This window comes from Carettochelys insculpta, chromosome 32 (genome assembly GCF_033958435.1).
Source record: "Carettochelys insculpta isolate YL-2023 chromosome 32, ASM3395843v1, whole genome shotgun sequence".
Classification (NCBI taxonomy): Eukaryota; Metazoa; Chordata; order Testudines; family Carettochelyidae; genus Carettochelys; species Carettochelys insculpta.
This window is the reverse complement of record NC_134168.1, coordinates 5,455,029-5,469,102: the sequence shown is the minus strand read 5'-3', so window position 1 is coordinate 5,469,102 and position 14,074 is coordinate 5,455,029. Positions and strand designations below refer to the sequence as shown.

The 14,074-nt window shown below is 58.6% G+C and overlaps 2 protein-coding genes across 6 annotated transcripts in view; one reads left to right on the top strand and one right to left on the bottom strand.

Annotated features, from left to right (window-relative positions):
- Positions 1–14,074, bottom strand: part of LOC142004736 (ubiquitin carboxyl-terminal hydrolase CYLD-like) — a 64,567-nt gene that overhangs the window by 31,647 nt on the left and 18,846 nt on the right. For all 4 annotated transcript variants that reach the window (XM_074982405.1, XM_074982409.1, XM_074982410.1 and 1 more), the window contains exons 2-3: positions 4,620–4,740; positions 3,047–3,152 (exon numbers count right to left, since the gene is read on the bottom strand). The gene's annotated coding sequence lies outside the window, so the exon portion shown is untranslated. The remainder of the gene's footprint in view (positions 1–3,046; positions 3,153–4,619; positions 4,741–14,074) is intronic.
- RIPK3 (receptor interacting serine/threonine kinase 3) lies at positions 262–13,189 on the top strand. 2 transcript variants are annotated; one of them, XM_074982413.1, is made up of 12 exons: positions 266–1,273; positions 1,864–2,194; positions 2,309–2,469; positions 3,032–3,081; positions 4,640–4,810; positions 4,943–5,025; positions 7,109–7,274; positions 8,059–8,150; positions 8,365–8,434; positions 8,975–9,066; positions 9,341–9,374; positions 12,936–13,189. In XM_074982413.1, exons 1-12 carry the CDS (start codon positions 1,128–1,130, stop codon positions 13,052–13,054), a joined length of 1,515 nt encoding a protein of 504 aa, XP_074838514.1. In that variant the 5' UTR covers positions 266–1,127; the 3' UTR covers positions 13,055–13,189. The 2 variants fall into 2 exon arrangements, with proteins under 2 accessions (XP_074838515.1, XP_074838514.1); XM_074982414.1 differs by lacking the exons at positions 8,365–8,434; positions 8,975–9,066; positions 9,341–9,374; positions 12,936–13,189 and having other exon boundaries at positions 262–1,273; positions 7,415–8,079.

Below are 14,074 nucleotides of genomic sequence, written 5' to 3'. Positions count from 1 at the left end.
CAGCCGTGGGTCGGGAGCGAGGGGCCCCAGAGGGGGGGCAGCCGTGGGTCGGGAGCGAGGGGGCCCAGAGGGGGGCAGCCGTGGGTCGGGAGCGCGGGCCCCAGAGCGGGAGCAGCCATGGGTCGGGAGCGAGGAGCCCAAGAGGGGGGGCAGCCGTGGGTGGGGAGTGGGGGCAGCCATGGGTCGGGAGCGAGGGGCCCAGAGGGGGGGCAGCCGTGGGTCGGGAGCGAGGTGCCCCAGAGTGAGGGCAGCCGTGGGTCGGGAGTGGGGGCAGCCGTGGGTCGGGAGCGAGGAGCCCAGAGGGGGGGCAGCCATGGGTCGGGAGTGGGGGCAGCCGTGGGTCGGGAGGGAGGGCCCCAGAGCGGGCCGGCCGTGGGTCGGGAGGGAGGGCCCCAGAGCGGGGGCGGCCGTGGGTCGGGAGCGCGGGCCCCAGAGCGGGGGCGGCCGTGGGTCGGGAGCGCGGGCCCCAGAGCGGGGGCGGCCGTGGGTCGGGAGCGAGGGGCCCAGAGGGGGGGCAGCCGTGGGTCGGGAGCGAGGTGCCCCAGAGTGAGGGCAGCCGTGGGTCGGGAGTGGGGGCAGCCGTGGGTCGGGAGCGAGGAGCCCAGAGGGGGGGCAGCCATGGGTCGGGAGTGGGGGCAGCCGTGGGTCGGGAGGGAGGGCCCCAGAGCGGGCCGGCCGTGGGTCGGGAGGGAGGGCCCCAGAGCGGGGGCGGCCGTGGGTCGGGAGCGCGGGCCCCAGAGCGGGGGCGGCCGTGGGTCGGGAGCGCGGGCCCCAGAGCGGGGGCGGCCGTGGGTGAGGAGCGAGGAGACCCAGAGCGGGGACGGCCGTGGGTGAGGAGCGAGGAGACCCAGAGCGGGGGCGGCCGTGGGTCGGGGGCGAGGGGCCCCGAGTGGGGGCGGCCGTGGGTCGGGAGCGAGGGGACCCAGAGGGGGGGCGGCCGTGGGTCGGGAGCGAGGGGACCCGAGTGGGGGCGGCCGTGGGTCGGGAGCGAGGGGACCCAGAGGGGGGGCGGCCGTGGGTCGGGAGCGAGGGGACCCAGAGCGGGCCGGCCGTGGGTCGGGGGCGAGGGCCCCAGAGCGGGCCGGCCGTGGGTCGGGAGTGAGCCCCCCCCGTGTCCCAGCACAGGGATGGCCGCCGGCACCGAGTTCCGGGAGCGGATCCCCCGCGAGTGCCTGGAAGAATTGCAGTTCATCGCCAACGGGGGCTTCGGTACCATCTACCGGGCCCGGCACCGCGACTGGCGCATCCCCATCGCCGTGAAGAAACTGAGCCGGTAACGCCGGGGGCGGAGACGGCGGGGGCGGGTCCTCCTTCCACCACTCCCATTGGCCATCCCTGGTCTCCTCCCCCGCCTGGTCCGGGTCTGGCACCCGGTTGTCCCATCCCTTCCCCATCTCCCTTCCCTCGGCCGCCGGGCCAGGCGGACCTCGGACGAGGCTAAGATTTGATCTACGCTGGGCACGAAGTCCTCGCGGTGGCCATCGTGGGGCCGGAATCGACTTCTCGGCAGGCGACTTAGCCGGCCGCCCTCTCGGAGGGAGGTGGAAGGGAGGTTGACCTCTCCCCCGTGCTCCTCACAAGAGTACAAGGACCGACTCCCCCACCTGCCACAGGTCGATTTTGCGCCTCCTCGCGAAATTGAACCCCAGAAGTTCATCCCGGAGCCGGTTGATCTTCCAGGCTGTTGAGATGCAGCCCCAGCCTGGCTGTTGGACGCCTGGGGCTGGAAGGGACCTCAGGAGGTCATCGAGTCCAGCCCCCCCTTGCCCAAAGTTCTCCCGTTCGCGTGGTGTCTCCAACCTCCGTTCTCCTGTCTCCGTCCTCCTCCCGTCTTTTCTCCCCTGTCCCCGCCCCACCGTGCAGTGACACCTGCAGCCGAGAGGAGCTCCTGGCAGAGGCCCGGGCCATGGACAAAGCTCGTTTCATCTACATCCTGCGGCTCTTCGGCCTCTACGAGGAGGAGGACGAGGGCTGGGACTGCGGCCCCCGGCTGGGCATCGTCATGGAGTACATGGAGAACGGCAGCCTGGCCGGTTTGCTGGAGAGGGTCCGGCCGGTGCCCTGGGCCCTGCGCTTCCGCCTTCTGCACCAGGTGGCCTTGGGCATGAACTACTTGCATGGGCTGCAACCGCCCCTGCTCCACCTGGACCTCAAGCCCAGCAACGTCCTGCTGAACCTGGAGCTGGACGTCAGGGTGAGAAAGTCCTGCCCCTCCAGGTGAGCCGGATCGGCGCCGGCACCCCCTAGATGGGGGACTCCCTTGGGCCCCGTTCCATGGCCCTCCCACTGCCCTTTTTTCACCCCCCAGCTGGCAGACTTTGGCCTTTCCAAGTTCAAGCGGGGGACGACCAAGCCGGGAGCGGACCGGGCTGAGGAAGACGACAGCTATGGGGGCACCCTGGAGTACATGCCCCCCGAATCTCTCGTCGAGGTCAACTACAAGCCTGCGCCAGCCATGGATGTCTACAGGTCAGGGAAGGGCAGGGCCCCCATGTGGCACTCAGGGGCGCTGTGCTGCAGGGAGTGGGGCAGGAGGCTCAGCAGTTGGTGCTAGTTCTGACCCCAGGGACCCACAGCAGCTCTAGGGGGCGCTGTTCTGACCCCAGGGACCCACAGCAGCTCTAGGGGGCGCTGTTCTGACCCCAGGGAACCCATATCGGCTCTAGGGGGCGCTGTTCTGACCCCAGGGACCCACAGCAGCTCTAGGGGGCGCTGTTCTGACCCCAGGGACCCATATCGGCTCTAGGGGGCACTGTTCTGACCCCAGGGACCCACAGCAGCTCTAGGGGGTGCTGTTCTGACCCCAGGGACCCATAGGGGGACTAGGGGGCACTGTTCTGACCCCAGGGACCCATATCGGCTCTAGGGGCGCTGTTCTGACCCCAGGGACCCATATCGGCTCTAGAGGGCGCTGTTCTGACCCCAGGGACGCATAGGGGCACTAGGGGGCGCCGTGCTGCAGGGAGCTGCATGTGGGGTGGGCGCATTCCCCACCCTCAATCTCGGTCTACCTCCTCTTTTGCCTCTGCAGTTACGCGATCCTCACCTGGTCCGTGCTGACGGGTGAACAGCCCTACCCAAGTGAGTCCTCGTCCTGTCTCTGCCCCGGAGCACCACGCATGACCTGGGAGGAGGGGGCTACTCAGGGTTCCCTGGGCACAGAAACAAAAGAAACACCCGTTCTGAGCTGAAGGAGAATCTCCTCTAGGCCAGCGGTAGAGGGCTCATGGCTCGTACTGGTGCTGTTCTCAGTCTGTCCACTGGAGGTCACAGAGCTTCCATGGGCGTAGGCCTCCTGGCCTATGAGCCGTGGAGACACGTGAAAACGCATGGAGAGCTGGCTCGGGACATCGTTTGATGGAAGGGGCGTTTATTAGAGAGGAAGAGATGGATGGATGGATGGACAGAGGGAGGATTATGTGGCTGTCGGATGGAAGGACAGGGCAGGTACATGCAGCAGAGATGGATGGATGGATGGATGAAGCGATGGATGGATGAATAAGAAGACAGAGAGGCTCTCAGAGAGAGAGAGAGATACGGTGTATGGGGATAGATAGATACAGTGTTTGGTGAGGGATGGATGGATGGACAGAGTGAATGGGGACAGACATATATAGATAGATCAGACCAAAGGCCCGTCTAGCCCAGTGTCCTCTCTCCCACCGGTGGCCAATTTCAGATGCCCCAACAGGAATACCCAGACCAGGGACTCATCGAGTCTCCCAACCTGCGTTGCCCGTTCCTCCCTTTGGGCAGGCGGAGGCTGGGGACACCAGCCCGGCCCATCCTGGCTAATACCCATTGCTGGCCCAGTCCCACGCGTTGCTCTGGCTTGTCTGTCAACCCCGTCAAAGGCCTGGTGTTCACAAGCTCCTCTGGCCAGGAGGTCCCCAGGCAGGCGGGGGGAGGAGATGCTTCCTTCTGTTTGTGTTCAGATCTGCTGCATATTCATCTCATTTGGTGACCCCCCCCGGTTCTCATGTTACAGGAAGGAGTGAATTACACTTCCCCATTTTCTGCACACCAGGCATGATTTTGTAGCCTTGTCGTACCCACTCCTTAGTCATCGCTCTTCCAGGGTGAAAAGTCCCAGGCTCGTTAATCTTATGTTCTGCCCCAGCCCTGAGCCCTCTCCCACGCTCGGCGGGTGGGCACCAGGGCTCCTGGGGCCTCTCTCCAGCTCTTCAAGGGAATAAAGTGTAGTGGTTAGAGAAGGGAGGCTGAGCACCCGGAGTCCTGGATCCATCTCCCCAGCTCTGGGAGGGGAGTGGATCCAATGATTTCGAACTAGGGAGCCTGGGACGTACGACTCATGGGCTTTTTTTTTTGCCGCAGCCAAGGGCAAATCGCTTCAGCCTCAGTTTACCCACCACGGCGCAGGGTTTTACCAGGCTCCCGTCACTGTGACCTTGCCGCGGCGGGGATTGCCTCTCCCAGGTTCCTTCTAAAAACCATGGGAAGAGGCCGCAACATCCCACCGCCCACCGCTTGGGAATTCAAGTCCCAGAGCTTCCGAAAGCGCGGCCCCGGGGTACCGGCAGAAATTGTTGCCGGAACGGTTATGGCCCTAACTTTCGCCACCGGGGGCAGTTTCCACTCCGGCGCTCGCTTGCGCTTACCCTTCCCTCCGTCGGTCCAGATCTCCTGCCGAAATGCATGAGCTCCCTGCTCCGGCTGCACATCCCCCGGGGCCAGAGACCTGACATGGAGGAGCTGGAAACGGTCACCGGCGTGGAGGGCCTGGAGGACATGAAGGCGTTAATGAAGAAATGTTGGCACAACGAGAGCAGGGAGAGACCCTCCTTTAAAGGTAGCCTCCCTGCCTGTGGGGTCAGGGCTGAAGTTGAAATGACGACGAGGGCGCTGTGCTCGGGGGGAGTGGGTTGGGGAGCGGTAAGAGGGGTTCTGTACTGCCCTGACCCCTGCTGCCTTTCTGCCGCAGACTGCAGCCAGGAGACAGAGAAGATTTTTTCCTGCCACAAGTCCCAGATCGTGCCGGCTGTGCGTCAGGTGCAGGACGTCCTGGTGAGGCCCCACCCACCCCGTTCCCGTTCCATCCTCTGGACTACCGCAGCTGGCCCCACCCGATTCCAAGTCACACCCAGGGCAGGATGGGACCCCTCAGACCAATCCCTCCCACCCCACCACTTTGCTTAGGCTAAATCTGCCGTCTCCGAACACGGGATTGAAGTAGTTCGTTCCCTGCTGTTCTCATCTCCTGCTACGAGGGGGTGGTGCTGCGCAAGGAGAGACATCACATGAAGTTTTTGCTTTCACGCAACTTGTGGGGGACACGCCAAGTCCAACGGTCAGGGAGGCCAGGTATATGCTAGACATTGAAGTCGATCATAGATACACCATTCTAGTTATAGCAGTTGTGGAGTTGGAATTGACATGCCTACAACTGACTTACCTGGTCATACTCCATTACTCCTCGTGATATCAAGGGGTTTGGGGTCGACGGCCGACCCCAGATAGTTCAATTTTGCGTCCCTACTAGGCACTCGCAATCAAACCCTAGAAGATGGACCATGACTAGGTCGATCTTCTGCATAGTGCAGATATACCCTTAGGGAGGTCAACAGAGATTTTCCTATCCACCTCCCTCAGCGAGGACAGCCAGGTAGGTCAGTTGTAGGCAAGTTGATTCCAGCCACGCAATTGCCGTTGCTGGAATTGTGTATCTACAGCCGCCTTTAATGAAGGGGCTCTGGATCTGAGTGAGGACCCCTTCCTCGCTAAGACCCAGACCCCCTTCATTTAAGGTCCAGCGTAGACCACCATTGCAGCCCCAGAGCTGAGGTTGGGAAGGGCCTTTATCTCTTCCTCCTCTTGCTCTTCATCATCTCTTCCCCAGGAGCCACAGTGCCGGAGCTGTGCAAGTCACCTCTTTCTGTGTTTGCCGCAGCCCTGCGCATGTCAAATTATCCCCACCGCCTCTTCTGCGGGGGGCGGAGTGGAGCAGGGGTTGAGTCAGGGGCTCACGAGGTGGTGCCTACCCCCACCTCACCCCACCGCCCCATCCCCCAAGACCACCACCTTGCCTTCCACGTGAGAGTCCAGGCGCCTCCTTAGAGCAGCCATGGCTCTGAGTCCCCAGTTGGGTGGGCAGCCCTTCCTTCTCCCCGCATGACCACCCAGGTGTGCAAGTGAGAGGGAAATATCCAGAGACCACCTGCCTAGAGATGGAAGTGTGGGACCTCTGCTCTGTCTCCATACACCCATCTGTCTGTCCTTTCATTCCCCATCCACCGATATCTACCTATCTTTCTATCTTTCCCCACACACTTCATCTATCTATCTATTCATCCCCATAAGCCGTACCTATCTATCTATCTATGTCTCCCCATACGCTGTATCTATGTCTCCCCATACGCCGCATCTATCTATTCATCCCCATACACCGTATCTATCTATCTATCTATCTATCTGTGTCTCCCCATACGCTGTATCTATCTTTCCCCATACGCCGCATCTCTCTATTCATCCCCATACGCCGTATCTATCCATCCGTCCATCCCCACACACCACATCTCTCTCTCCCTCCCCATACACCGTATCTATCTATCCATCCATCCCCATATGCCGTATCTATCTATCCATCCATCCCCATACGCCGTATCTCTCTATCCATCCATCCCCATACACTGTATCTATCTATCTATCCCCTTCCACTGTATCTATCTATCTATCTATCTATCTATCTGTCTGTCCCCATACACCGTATTTATCTATCTATCTATCTATCTACCGCCATACACCGTATCTATCTATCTATCTACCGCCATACACCGTATCTATCTATCTATCTATCTATCTATTCATCCCCATACGCCGTATCTATCTATCCATCCATCCCCACACACCACATCTCTCTCTCCCTCCCCATACACCGTATCTATCTATCCATCCATCCCCATATGCCGTATCTATCTATCCATCCATCCCCATACGCCGTATCTCTCTATCCATCCATCCCCATACACTGTATCTATCTATCTATCTATCTGTCCCCATACACCGTATTTATCTATCTATCTATCTACCGCCATACACCGTATCTATCTATTTATCTATCTATCTATCGTTGTCGAAACTGTCTCCCCAGATGAAGATGGCCAGTTCCACCAGCAATGAGTCCAGCCCATTGGTAAAGATGTCTGTGCCTGCAGCAGCAGAAGGCTCCCGTCCTCCTACCCCTCCTGCGTCTTCTGTCGGGCTCCCAGAGCAATTTGAGACCCTTCACTTTGGTGATCACCCAGCTGGAGAAAACGGTGAGTGGGGTCTCCGTCTTGCTCTCAAACCATCTGCCTCAGGCACCAGCTGGTGAAATTCTGGGTATCCTCTGGTGGCAGCAGAAGAAATCCCATGTCAAAGGTAACCGAGCAGGATTCTCTTTCTCATGGGTCCACAGGTGGACTTCCGCATCGGCAGTGTCTGAGTGAGAATTCCCCGCCCCTTTCTTCTGCTGAATCAGGAAGTCCCGCCCTAAATGTGGCCACGGAGGAAGTCCTACCTCAAGAGTGGCCATCTCAGAAGCCCTGTCTCTGATGTGTCATCGGGTGACCTTGGAAGTCCCGCCCAAATGGGTGGCTGTGGAGGAAGAGTTACCTCCCATGCAGGAAAGCAGGAAGTGCTGCTTCCAAAAGTCACAAGGCAGGAAGTCCCACCCACAGGGGGGCATTAGGAGAAATCCTGCAGCCCAGGCAGGACGTTGTGTCTTCAGTTCAGGAAATTAGGCTGTGCCACACTAAATGTGGACAATGGAGGAAGTCCTGCCTACGGGGTGACTTGACAGAAATTCCTGCCTCCAATAGAGCAAGCCAAGAAGTGCCAAGACAGGAAGTCCTGCCTCTCCAATGCCAACACAGGCAGCCACTTCCAGAATGCCAAAACAGGAAGTCCCACCTCTTGAGTGGTGGGACTTCCTGAGCTGGCTGCTTTGGTTAATTTGCGTGTATGAGGGTGTCTGTGATATTCAGAGAAAGGGGATAGAAGCCGAGATGCCCAGGGGATCCCCATAAGCTCTGAACAATGGGGTGTCTTTATGTCCCTCAGAAGCTGCACCCCTGAGGAACACGATGCAGATGGAGCACCAGCATGAACCTGGTACCCCAAGGCTCTGCAGTGCCAGCACCGGTCCCACACAGGTTGGATGGATGGAGGGATGGCGGGATGGGTGCATGCTGTTGCCCCGGGCTTCTGTTTGGATGGAGAGAGATGTTCCTCCATAACCAAACCCTGCACCCCACTTCCGAGGGGCCCCATCTCGGCACGGGGGGGTGGGGACCCCATCAAGTATCTCTGAAGGGATCAGGTCATAATGGAGCGTCTAAGGACCATGAGTCTGTCTTCTCTTTCAAGGGCGCAGAAGGTCCCCACCATGGGGAATTTGGCTCCCCCAGGATAACCTCATCTTCATTCAGACCCCCAGGTACCGTGGGGCAGATTCGGGGGTGGGGGGGTAGAGGCTGGGCTGGGGGACTGAAGGGGCAATCTGAGGAGCGGACCCCAGGTGGGATGTTACCTCCACATTGCAGTTCCGCATTTCACCACCAGGTGGCAGCTTTTCGTTACGATTAATAGGGAGACCAACTCCCCTTTAAGAGCCCCCTTAAAGGAGAAGTGTGACATTTGACATCTGGCAGCAAGAAATGTCATCCTTAAAGGAGAAGTGTGCATGACATTTACCATCTGGCAGTGAGAAACTTTGCCCTTAAATGGCCGTTTCCAAGGTGCAGAGTGGATCCCTGTGTTTGCCAAGGAGACACTCCCCTTTAAGAGCAAATTAAAGGGAAAGTGTCCTGATGTCTGGCAGTCAGTAACTCCACCCTTAAAGGCAAAGCATCTACAAGGGCAGTGAAGGAAGGAGGATGGCGAAGAGGCTGCAGTTTGGTGGTGTGAGTCTGGCAGTGAAAAAATCCCACCCTTAAAGGGGAAGTGCTCACGACACCGTTTTTTTATTTCGCACCAGAGACTCACCCAAGGCCTTTGCACCCCTCCCAGTTGAGACCAAACTACTTCGCCCAGGAGCCGAACCAACCCATGTTCTCACCCAGGCCACAGGTGAGGGGGTGGCCCCCCAGAGGGGGGAGGGGCTGGGGTGCAGGGAATTCACGACGGTTGTGGGTGTGTGGCTGGAAGGGAATGAGGAAGGGGTCGGGAGGGAGGGGCCTCTGGGGAGATGGAGGGGAGGAGGAGGGCGTGTACAGGATGGGAACTCAACAAGGGAGAGGAGGGGGCGTGGGGATGCCGGCACAGAGGGGAGGGGTCTGCAATGAGCAGGGGCTCCATTCCCGTCCTTGCTGACTAACCTCCCCCCATCCCACCTGTCTTTCAGCCACCAGTCTACGGGTACACGCCACTCTGCACAGGTGAGGAGCAGCAGGCTGGCTCCATGGGGCCGCCTGCTCCCTGATAGATAAGCACCAAGGCTCTGGCCACCCCAGATAGCTGGGGTGGGAAGTCCAGCCTCCACCCGTGCAACCCTCCCTCCGGCCCTGGACGCATCCATTCACCCATCCAAACCTCCTTCCATCCACCCCTGTACCCCTCCATCCATCCATCCATCCCTCCTGCCTTCCCCACACATGGCTTCCACCTGTGCAACCCTCCCTCCACCCCTGGACGCATCCATCCATCCAAACCTCCCTCCATCCATCCATCCATCCATCCCTCCCTCCTGCCTTCCCCACACACGGCCTCTGCCCGTCCAACCCTCCCTCCATCCCTGGACGCATCCATTCACCCATCCAAACCTCCTTCCATCCACCCCTGTACACATCCATCCATCCAAACCTCCCTCCATCCATCCATCCATCCATCCATCCCTCCTGCCTTCCCCACACACGGCTTCCACCTGTGCAACCCTCCCTCCACCCCTGGACGCATCCATCCATCCAAACCTCCCTCCATCCATCCATCCATCCATCCCTCCTGCCTTCCCCACACACGGCCTCCACCTGTGCAACCCTCCCTCCACCCCTGGACGCATCCATCCATCCAAACCTCCTTCCATCCATCCATCCATCCCTCCCTCCTGCCTTCCCCACACACGGCCTCTGCCCGTCCAACCCTCCCTCCATCCCTGGATGCATCCATCCATCCAAACCTCCCTCCATCCCTGGACGCATCCATCCATCCAAACCTCCCTCCATCCATTCCTGTACACATTCCTCCCTCCTGCCTTCCCCACACACGGCCTCCACCTGTGCCACTCTCCCTCCATCCCTGGACACATCCATCCATCCAACCCTCCCTCCATCCCTGGACGCGTCCGTCCATCCATCCAACCCTCCCTCCATCCCTGGACACATCCATCCATCCCTCCCTCCTGCCTTTCCCACCCATGGCCTCTGCCCGTCCAACCATCCCTCTCTCCCTCCATCCATCCATCAATTTTTGTACCCATCCACCTGTCCATCCCCATATTCATCCATCCATCGTTCTACCCATCCGTCTGTCCATCCCCATATCCATCCATCCCCATATTCGTCCATCCATCCCTCCATCTGTTATTGTACCCATCCGTCCATCCCCATAGTCATCCATCCATCCATTCTTGTATCCACCCACCCATCCATCCCCATATTCTTCCATCCATCACCATATCCATCTGTCCATTGTTGTACCCATCCATCCATCCATCCCCATATTCGTCCATCTATCACCATATCCATCTGTCCATTGTTCTACCCATCCATCCCCATATTCGTCCATCCATCACCATATCCCTCTATCCATTATTGTACCCATCCATCCGTCCATCCCCATATTCATCGATCCATCACCATATCCCTCTATCCATTGTTGTACCCATCCATCCGTCCATCCCCATATTCGTCCATCCATCACCATATCCATCTGTCCATTGTTCTACCCATCCATCCCCATATTCGTCCATCCATCACCATATCCCTCTGTCCATTGTTGTACCCATCCATCCGTCCATCCCCATATCCATCTGTCCATTGTTGTACCCATCCATCCGTCCATCCCCATATTCATCCATCCATCACCATATCCCTCTGTCCATTGTTGTACACATCCATCCGTCCATCCCCATATCCCTCTGTCCATTGTTCTACCCATCCATCCCCATATTCATCCATCCATCACCATATCCCTCTGTCCATTGTTGTACCCATCCATCCGTCCATCCCCATATCCATCTGTCCATTGTTGTACCCATCCATCCGTCCATCCCCATATTCGTCCATCCATCACCATATCCCTCTATCCGTTGTTGTACCCATCCATCCGTCCATCCCCATATTCGTCCATCCATCACCATATCCATCTGTCCATTGTTCTACCCATCCATCCGTCCATCCCCATATCCATCTGTCCATTGTTGTGCCCATCCATCCGTCCATCCCCATATCTGTCCGTCCATCCCCATATCCATCTGTCCATTGTTGTGCCCATCCATCCGTCCATCCCCATATCTGTCCATCCATCACCATATCCCTCTATCCGTTGTTGTACCCATCCATCCGTCCATCCCCATATTCGTCTATCCATCACCATATCCCTCTATCCATTGTTGTACCCATCCATCCGTCCATCCCCATATTCATCCATCCATCACCATATCCCTATGTCCATTGTTGTACCCATCCATCCGTCCATCCCCATATCCATCTGTCCATTGTTGTACCCATCCATCCGTCCATCCCCATATTCGTCCATCCATCACCATATCCCTCTGTCTATTGTTGTACCCATCCATCCATCCATCCCCATATTCGTCCATCCATCACCATATCCCTCTATCCGTTGTTGTACCCATCCATCCGTCCATCCCCATATTCGTCCATCCATCACCATATCCATCTGTCCATTGTTCTACCCATCCATCCGTCCATCCCCATATCCATCTGTCCATTGTTGTGCCCATCCATCCGTCCATCCCCATATTCGTCCATCCATCACCATATCCCTCTATCCGTTGTTGTACCCATCCATCCGTCCATCCCCATATTCGTCCATCCATCACCATATCCCTCTATCCATTGTTGTACCCATCCATCCGTCCATCCCCATATTCGTCCATCCATCACCATATCCATCTGTCCATTGTTCTACCCATCCATCCGTCCATCCCCATATCCGTCCATCCATCACCATATCCATCTGTCCATTCGTTGTACCCATCCATCCGTCCATCCATCACCATATCCATCTGTCCATTGTTCTACCCATCCATCCGTCCATCCATCACCATATCCATCTGTCCATTGTTCTACCCATCCATCCGTCCATCCCCATATCCATCTGTCCATTGTTGTGCCCATCCATCCGTCCATCCCCATATTCGTCCATCCATCACCATATCCCTCTATCCGTTGTTGTACCCATCCATCCGTCCATCCCCATATTCGTCCATCCATCACCATATCCCTCTATCCATTGTTGTACCCATCCATCCGTCCATCCCCATATTCGTCCATCCATCACCATATCCATCTGTCCATTGTTCTACCCATCCATCCGTCCATCCCCATATCCGTCCATCCATCACCATATCCATCTGTCCATTCGTTGTACCCATCCATCCGTCCATCCATCACCATATCCATCTGTCCATTGTTCTACCCATCCATCCGTCCATCCCCATATTCGTCCATCCATCCCCATATCCCTCTATCCATTGTTGGATATGGGGATGGACGGATGGATGGGTACAACAATGGACAGATGGATATGGGGATGGACGGATGGATGGGTACATCTGTCCATTGTTGTACCCATCCATCCGTCCATCCCCATATCCGTCCATCCATCACCATATCCATCTGTCCATTCGTTATACCCATCCATCCGTCCACCCCCATATTCAGCCATCCGTCCATCCATCATTGAAACCATCCATTCCTGTCCACACTCATCCATCTTTCTTTCTTCGCCGACTTGTCTCGGCGTCTCTTCCTCAGTTGGCGACATAAATTTCACCGGGACGTGCTCAAACATACAGATTGGCCACAACAACTACATGAAGGTGACAGAGATGTCAGTGCAGAAGCTGAAGAAGAAGAAGAAGAAGAAGAAATAACGACTTCCTCCCTTGGTCGCTGGCTGCGTCTGGGCCTCCCCCTCCCACCTGAGCAGAGACTCCTTCTCTGGAGCTGGCATCTCTAGGCCATGGGGGGTCCTTGTAGCCACATTAAACCACCAGGGAGACTCCCAAGCCTGGTCTGGCGTGATCCCGTGAAAGCAGGCGCGGTCAAGGCACCCCCAAAGCCATCCCCTGCCCCACACCAAGGGGCCAGCGTGAGGCCCTGTGTCTCTGCTGCTGCTGGCCGGGGGGCTGGTAGTGACGGGGAGGGGGAGGGGGATGGGGGGGCCCGCTGGGGCAGGGTGTGCGCAGGACGAGAAGGTATTCTGGGGACTGCTCGTGTGTGTGGGGAGCTGAGATGGGGGGGAAAAGGCACTGTTCAGGAGGGGAGAATACCCCCTAGACATGCCCTGCAGCACCGTGTCCCCTCGGGCCCGAACTGGCTGAGAGGGCACAGCGCCCCCCAGTGTCCCCCCGTCCCACTCCCTGCAGCACAGCGCCCCCCAGTGTCCCCCCGTCCCACTCCCTGCAGCACAGCGCCCCCCAGTGTTCCCCCGTCCCACTCCCTGCAGCACAGCGACCCCCAGAGCCCCCACTCCCACTCCCTGCAGCACAGCAACCCCCAAAGCCCCCCATCCCACTCCCTCCAGCACAGCGCCCCCCAGTGTCCCCCCATCCCACTCCCTGCAGCACAGCGACCCCCAGAGCCCCCCATCCCACTCCCTCCAGCACAGCGCCCCCCAGTGTCCCCCCGTCCCACTCCCTGCAGCACAGCGACCCCCAGAGCCCCCCGTCCCACTCCCTGCAGCACAGCGCCCCCCAGTGTTCCCCCGTCCCACTCCCTGCAGCACAGCAACCCCCAAAGCCCCCCATCCCACTCCCTGCAGCACAGCGACCCCCAGAGCCCCCCGTCCCACTCCCTCCAGCACAGCGCCCCCCAGTGTCCCCCCGTCCCACTCCCTGCAGCACAGCGACCCCCAGTGTTCCCCCGTCCCACTCCCTGCAGCACAGCGACCC